This window comes from Centruroides sculpturatus, unplaced genomic scaffold (genome assembly GCF_000671375.1).
Source record: "Centruroides sculpturatus isolate CEXI.00-Female unplaced genomic scaffold, Cexi_2.0 scaffold6, whole genome shotgun sequence".
Lineage (NCBI taxonomy): Eukaryota > Metazoa > Arthropoda > Arachnida > Scorpiones > Buthidae > Centruroides > Centruroides sculpturatus.
Window position 1 is genome coordinate 672,064 of NW_019384869.1, and position 8,641 is coordinate 680,704.

Genomic DNA, 8,641 nt, shown 5'->3' on the forward strand with positions numbered 1-8,641 from the left:
CCACCAGAGGGCCTTTTAAACAATAGGTAGTCTGTTAGCGCCGGTTAGTAGTAGTCCAAATTCAATACAAACGTTTGTTTCTTGAAAATTTGATCACGATTTAAATAAAGTATTTATTTTTAATATTACCCATATGTCATTGAAAAGAAAATGTGTTGTATTATCATTAAAAGACAAATTAAAGTATTTGTTTCGATTATCCGAATTTTTCCTTATCCAGACTACCTTTATCCCCAATTAGTCTGGATAATCGAGGTTCTACTGTAATTGAAATAATGCAGAAGTAAGCAGTAAAACAAGTCTGGTTTATATAGATCCAACATCATTAATGACGACAGTGCCCCACCATTTATTTCATCTGACTTGTACTCAATAGAGGGTGCAAACAGTTAACAAAAACAAGTTTTGTAATTTTGAAATGGCAACCTGCTTTCATTGTTTACCTTAAAAATTTTTAATTGTAAAGAATATTGTTTTTAATACACAGTCCAGGATTCCAATCAGTTGACTGATGCTACTGTATGAGTTAGCATGCTTAATTGTGGATGTTGAAAACTCTTTGCTCTATATTATTTTAGTTTAGTTTAGTCTGTTGCTGCAATGGCCATGAAACAGAAACATACAATGTTTACGTTGAAAGATAAGCTGGACATTTTGAAAAGGCTGGACAAGGGTGAAAATGCAATGAAATTGGTAGTAGAGTTTGGAGTGAACAAGGCCACAATAACCAACTGGAAAAAAACACACAAAGATCAAGCAGTTTTGTGCCTCTACTTCAAAAAAATCAGTTGAAAATTGACAAACTGGAAGGCCCTCAACATTCAACAAGCTTGATGAAGCCTTATTCATGTGGTTCACTCTGTCACTCTGGAAAGAGAAAAGGGAGCACCCTTAATTGGACCTCTTGTTAGAGAAAATTTCCTCTGCTGACTGAAACATGTTCAGATTAGGTGGACATTCGGATTAGTGGTGTTCAGACTAGCGAGATTTTACTGTATATATATATATAATATACTGTAAATTCAAAATACTTAGTATTGAAATATTTTAACTTCAATAATAGATAAATAAATTATTTTTTTATTTAACTTTTTTTTTCAAGAAGTATATTCTGTTCTTTATTTAGGAACATCCTATACCATCTCATGATCATATGCAAATGGTTAGAAATTTCGTTAAATATCTTCATTATTTTGCTAACAGTGCTAGACCAATTAATTCAACTAGTGGATATGCTTATGAACAAATGAATGGAATGGAAATATTAAAATGGTAATTATTTATGTAGTGCAATTTAAATCTTTTGAAAACATAATTATGTTTCATCTAATATTTTATTATTATAAAAATGTAAAATTTATTTTCTGTTTTTGTACAATGGTGGTATACAAGATGAAAAGTATAGTAGTAGTTTATAAAATGCTCCACAAAAGTATAGAACTTCTCAAAAATTGGTCTTTTGAGGTCAGAACATGTACTAATAGATAGAAATAGATTTTTTTTAAATGTGTAATTCAGTACTTAAGTTATAAAAATGTAATTTTAGGAAACTTGTGCTTCTGTTTTTGTTAGTATCATTCTGAGATTTTATGACTTAATTGTTTTAGGGAAAGTTATTTTTGACTAGAAATCATTGTTTTCCAGGATAAAGTTTTTAAGATAACACCGAATTTACCGTTGGTGCTCGGCAGAGGTCAAATGACCACCCCTTCTTTAACAAGATTTTCATGTACTTTTAATGATAAAAGTTCAGTAATTTATCACTTATAACTTAAAGAAGTATAGTATTTATGATAACTGCTGCATCACCAGTTTTGAGGGGCATAGCTGCCAGATCTAAACTTGCAGTTTTTGTAAAGTTTCCTTGTACATAGTGTCATGTCTGTTTGAGTTGGGTTGCATTTGATATTTTATAGATCATTGCTTATGTATCCTTTGCCCAAGCATAATATTACTGGAGATAAAATTCTGAAAGCTGAGCAAGATATATCTTGAACTCAGTATGGAGGTGAATAGTCAGATCAAGAGTGCAATTCTGAGTCTGACTGATAAAATAAGATGTACAAATCAAATAGAATTGAAAAGATAAAATGAGATCTGCAGATCTCATTTTATCTTTTAAATTTTATTTGATTTGGTTGATTTAAATTATCACGATACTCTTTGCTTTATGGAACCTTTCCTAAACATGGGACAAAATGTCATATCAGATGATTTCTTCATATCACTCAAGCTGGCAAGATAACTGGAAGAAAAAAAAAATACAGGTATTGTTGGTAGTTTGAATAAAGCTTGAAGGAAGTCCTATCCTTTATAAAAAAAGCTACAAGAACTCTCATTCTGCTGTTATTTACAAGATAGAGGATATTACTCTTACTAAGAAAAAATCAAAAATAATTTGCATATTCTTAGCAGTATGCATTCAAATGTAATGATCAATGAGGAAGAAAAGAAGAAAACACCTATCAGTCAGTCAGTCAGCTTTTATTAATATAATGAAACCAAATGTGGTATAGTAATAGATCAAATGATTCAAAGGTATAGTACAGTGCTAGACCAATGATAAGGCACTGATCCATACACGTTTTCTATAACATTCTAGATCTGGCTATGATCATTTCACATACAGTAGTACATTGTTCAAGATCATAATTGGATCCAAGATCTCTTGATGGTCTTTCATGATGAAAACTTTTTAAGAGTTAGTTGTGTCTTATAAGAATTTGTGACTTCACATCCAATATCTCCATCATTCCTGCTAGATAGTAGTGATGCAGCTATATCCAAAGCTGCCAACTAAAGACTTGCAAAATTGGACTTTGCAAAGAAAAGACAAAAGTAACTTGATTTGCGTGCAAGAAGTTCATACATGACACATTCCTAATCACAAAATAATCTGTATAATATATCAGGACCCTTCCCTGTAACATGTGAAAAGACATATTTATCTTAAAAAAATTTTCATCTATAGACATTCATAATTAATAAACTTAAAATTATAATTACAGTGCATTAAAACAAGTTAAAAAACATGAAATAGTAACATTTAATGTTATAAAATGGCCAAAAACAAAATTGATCACTCAAGTGTTGTTGGGAGTAGGCTATGTTTGGGTGTTCTAGTGTTGAATAGGACTACAAACAAATGCATATATTTTTAAAAATGTTGTTATATTTGGTGCATTTATTTATGTTAAAATGTGTAGTATGTATTATTAATTAATTTAATTTAATTTTATAAATTCATCATGTTTTTTAAAAATAATCTGTGGTTGTTTTTATTTTTAACTGGAATATTTAGCATAAAAACAAAATTAGTTTGGATTAGCCAGAATAACTATAATTTCAAATAGATTTATTATATGTATTAGATATAAAACATTGATTTATTATTTTAATAATGGAAAATTTTTATAGCACAGTTTTACAACAGTTTGTACAGAAAAGATTGTACACATTTCTTCGTCATACGTTTGATAAATGGCCATTGGATGCATCATTTCGTTTGGTAAGTATGTTTATCAAAATATATAATCATAAATGTAATAGAAAAATGTCAAGAATCCAGAAGTGAAATAACCAGAATCATTATTGCTTATGTGAGATAAGCAGGGGGTCAGGGATTAATCCCTTCTGACCACTTAATCTGCACAGGCTGGTAAAACTCGATCTCGAGGTTGTTGGATGGCTAGGAGGGCAAATCAAGTGGGTAGTGTGTCGGTAAGTCGTCAGGGATCCGTGGACAAACGAAAGACAGGTTTTAACGTAAACAAAATATAAAATTTATTATAAACTAAATCTAGAAAATACAGATCTATAAACGGATAAATGCGGTTAAGAATAAGAACAAATAAATCCTTTCAAAATGCGTCCTCGACCTGATTTCCGTATTCTAATGCTTTTTAAGCAGAGAAAGAGTTTACAAGTTTCAGCCTCCTTTAAATACCTCTCAGGCATATTGGAGAGNCTTTATATTGTGATTATTACATACTAAATAATTTGGTCAAAAGTGAAGCTATCACAGTTCTTTACTGACTAATAACACATCATGATGCCACTAGCAATATCATCAAGATAAACTAGCAACATAACTTTTTGTATTACTTAACATACTGTAAGTAACTTTAAACATGGATGAAATTATGATTTTTTTACATATGAGCTGTTTACAGGCTACATTGATTAATTCCATTAGTATATATTTGGAATTATTATTATTATATTTTTTATACAACCAATTTTATGTAATGACTAAGGCAACCTACAATTGCTTTATTTTTAAAAAATATAAATTTTTGTATTTCACTTTGACAGAAATTTTCTGCTTTGTTTTGCCTAATATATTCTTTTTTTAAATTACACTTGCTTTCAGCACACAATTTTATTTGCATTTTTATTAATTTTTCTGATTCTCAATACTAATTTTACTGTATCTCTCCATCTGAGTCCAATAGATCAGCCAAGTTGAACAGGAAGTGAATATGAATGTCCAAATTTTCCTCAGTAAATGATCTCTTTGGTGTGAGAAGATGGCTTAAGGTAGAAAAAATTCTTCTCCTCTCAAAAAGCAGGAACTGACAGAATTTTTAATGCCAGCTGATTCAAAATCGTCATTTCCCTGATAAATCACTTCTATAAATTTATTATATCATTGCACACTGCTCTGTTTTCATTGTTGATCAAAGCATTGAAGTATGTTATCTCTTCCTTTGGTACTTTTTTCTTGGAGAATTTGCATAATTGAGAAGGTATGCTGTGCATTGCTTGGTTATGATTTGGATCTGTGACTTCCAAGCTCTTTCCAGAACTGTCATGCTGAATTTGCCATGTAGATAAAGTTGGAACTTTAAACACATACTGAGTGATACCAACAGTTCCTGAATGCCTTAGAATTCACTAAATATCACTTCCTACAACAGTGGATTTGGATCCAGGCTATGATTCCATTTTCTTGATTAAGGTCCATGAGGCTTCAGCTTGGTTTGCAACTGCGTGTAGCCGCTTTTTAAGTTGGAAATGATCAAGTAACTCGCTGAACCCTTGCAATGCAGCTCCTTTCATAGTCTGATTTTTTCTAATCCATGTCACTAGTGTCCCACCTCTTACAGTAGTACAAAACTGCATTTAGCCATGTCTTCCATTGAGTATAACTGGTACAGGTGGAAGTTCTAAAGAATGGTCCTTAGCAGATAGAGCTATCTGCAAAAAATTTCTTCTGTTTGCTGCCTTCACTAGAGCTGTCTTTATCTCAGAGATGAAATGGTTCAGGATGCTGTACTTAGTGCACACCTCTTCTGCAACTAAATGTGTAATGTGTGCTCAGCATGTCATGTAGAACAATCTTGTTTACATATACAGAGTGTTATAAATCCAAATCTGCCAAAAATCCAATAAAAGTATCTAACTCAATATCAAAAGTTCAAGAGATGCAAACACTTCTTTGACAATGATATCACTGTTATACTTCTCTACAATCTGCAATCACACTAGACAGGGTGGTTCATAGGTTCAAGACACACAACCAATGTATTTACAACTTTCACATCAACCAATTCATCTAGTATCAGCAGAACATCAGCACTTTGACACATTTGTGCATTACTGTCTAAATCTTTTTTTCCATCTTTAGGAAGAATCCTGGTCAAGGTGCTTTCATAGGCAAGTTTTTACTCAGAGATAGTTTTAAATTATACTTCATCCACTTTCAAACCCTTCATGATGGAAAATGTACAAGAGTATTTTTGCAGAACAGAATATGGAAACCATGTTTTGCCATCTTGAAGGTTTACTAGTAAACAGCAAGTTTCTTTGATTGCTGCTACTACTCTTGCCCTTGCAATTTTTACACTTACAATATGTGTATTCAGAGTGGACTTTTTGTAGCTGACCATAGTATTGAAGTACTCACAGAGCAAATTTCAAACTCCACCACAAACCCTTCATCAGAAAATTCACATAATTGAAGAGCTGCTGTAACCGGTATCTTGGCATTATCTTAAGATACAATGAAATACACTTAGAAATTTGGTTTATTCAAATCTTCTACAGCAATATATCAGATATAACTAATAGTTACCAGATGTTAGGGATATGGGAGCTATATTGCCAACTGTTTGAAATGAAAAGTCACTTTTTTGCTACCAAAATTTTAAAAGGTTGCTAGTTTATTTTGTTACTTAATTGAGCAAATAAAAAATACCAAATTATCCAAAGTAAAAATTTAAAAATAAACAAATATTTTATTTAACAAAAACAATAAATTTCTATTTAACATTAAATACAAAAAACACTGCAATTTTTCTGAAAGGAAATGATTACATTTTTATAAGGTATGAAGATGAAGTTTTTAATATTTAAAAATGATACCATCAGAGGGCGCACAAAAGTAATGTAAGCTTAATAGAAAAAATAATTTAGATGTTGAAGTGGAAGACATTGCTGAATTAGTGGATTATGCCAATGGAGAGCTAACAAATGAAGTTTTAATAGAGTTAGAAGTGATGCAGTATTTGGAAGAGGAAGAAGACGAAAGAACTGAAGAAGTGAAAAAGAAATTCACGGTACATGGGTTAGCTGGTGTGTTCTCCAAAATTAACGTGACTTTGTTGGAACTTGAGGCTATGGATCCTAATACTGAATGTTTTAACATAAAGTTGAACATGGGATGAGTGAACTTTTGAAGTGCTATAGAGAAATTTATCAAGAAAAAAAGAGTACAATGCAAAGCACCCTTACGAGTTTCTTATCGACTGTTACATCCAAGACCTCCGCCCTTGAAGGTACAACTTTTATTTCATTGTCATCATCTCCTTTACCTGGGAAAAAAATCTCTATAGATCCAGATAACCAAATAAACAAATGATAATATGTACGTATGCATGTCTTTTTATGAATGAATTTGAAGTTTGTTACATAATTTTTATAATTTTACAACGATCCTATGCTCCAAGTTCCTCGCTTATTGACCAATTCGCTTAATGATGTAGTCATAGGAACGAAACTCGGTCATAAAGTGAAGAGTACCTGTATTGTATTTTCATATGGATATATAAAAGTGAGGAAAAAGTCTCTATTTTTGGCATATTTGGACATAGGTGTCACTACAGCCTACACTGCTACAGCCTTCAAAAAACTTATCTTGCCAACAAGTTGTTATGGTTGTCAATAAGTTCAGAGAGACAAAGTGTGGGAGTTTGGGCTGCAAGGAAAAATATAGCAACTGTGACAAAGTTCCTTAATTCTGCTTTATCCTGGTTTTATTCAAAAATTTCTGCTTTATTCTTCTTTATTGCTTAATTACTTTTGTATAATAACTGGAAATAGTATGGTACGCACTCATTTCATGGTTTCAGCAACCCATGGTCAGATTCAAATATTGCTTTATCTGTTTTAGGGTTGCCTTAGTAATGGCACAAAAATACATTCTACAATGTTTATTTAAATTTTAAAAAATAATGTATATCAATTTCTCTACTTTTTGTTTTGAGGATTTAATCAGTTTGGCAAGTGAGCAGCTCATATAAAGTTAGCTGCAGTATGTTAAATGAGTGATATTTATATTAAAATAAAATTTTTTAAAAAATTATAATACTACTGTTAAATGCTTAATACATTTTATAACACTAATGTTAATATATGTTATTAATGGCTATTTATATACATATTATTTTATGGATTTTTATATATATTAAATTCTTATTTTTATTTTATATACATTGCAAATGAAAAATAATTTTTACAGTTATATATTTAATATATTTACTATGAGAAAAACACAATTATATTTAATAATTGAGAATAAAAATAATTATTGCATTTTCAGTTATTAAAAAATTTAAAAATAAACTTTTACTTTTATTAAATACTTTTTAAAATTTGTATGTAATATTCTTAAATGTTTAAAGTTTGAAATAATTATCAATGTATCTTATTTTTTATTCACTAAATTCTATTGGCTGAAATAATTACATTTGAAATATATAATAATTTTTGATAGATGACTGATTCAGTATCTTGGTCGGCAGATACAACTACTCCTGTTTCATCATTATTTGTTGTAAGTTAAGTTTATATTATTTCAAAAATATTAATATATATATAGTTAAACAAATTTATAAATTAAAAATATTTTCTGTTTTACTTCATATATATATATATACTAGCAGGTGGGCCCGGCATTGCTCGGGCAAAAGTAACAATAACTAAGATAAAGATTATTACATTACAGTCAACCTTACCTGTTTTCACAGAATGCAAGAATTGGGTTCCCTTGTTTCCAGACTAATTAGAGAATTTTTAGATGGTTCTAAAAATATGTTCGATTTCCCGCAAAAACGAAAAAAACTGCAAATGCGTCTGGCATGTCGCTTTCTCTTAACAATTCCATTGTTACGTAACATTTCCATTGTTGACACTTCCGTTGTTACTTAAAACTTTTATTGTTACTTTGAACTTCCATTGTTACTTAACACTTCCATTGTTGATGGAAGTGTTAAGCTTTAATCCTGTCCCTCTCCCCCGTGGGGAGGAATTTCGAAAAATCCCTTCTTAGTGTGCGTTCTCCTAACGTACCCTAACTGTGTACCAAATTTCAACTTTCAACTCCTAACCGTTTGGGCTCGTATCCATAATGTATATAGAA

General features: G+C 30.7%; 1 protein-coding gene across 1 annotated transcript in view; it reads left to right on the forward strand.

Moving 5' to 3' along the window:
* Positions 1–8,641, forward strand: part of LOC111630840 (sphingomyelin phosphodiesterase 4-like) — a 66,877-nt gene that overhangs the window by 33,427 nt on the left and 24,809 nt on the right. The window contains exons 11-14 of the mRNA XM_023375004.1: positions 1,127–1,272; positions 3,418–3,512; positions 6,418–6,560; positions 7,997–8,056. Coding sequence (XP_023230772.1) covers positions 1,127–1,272; positions 3,418–3,512; positions 6,418–6,560; positions 7,997–8,056 — 444 coding nt within the window. The remainder of the gene's footprint in view (positions 1–1,126; positions 1,273–3,417; positions 3,513–6,417; positions 6,561–7,996; positions 8,057–8,641) is intronic.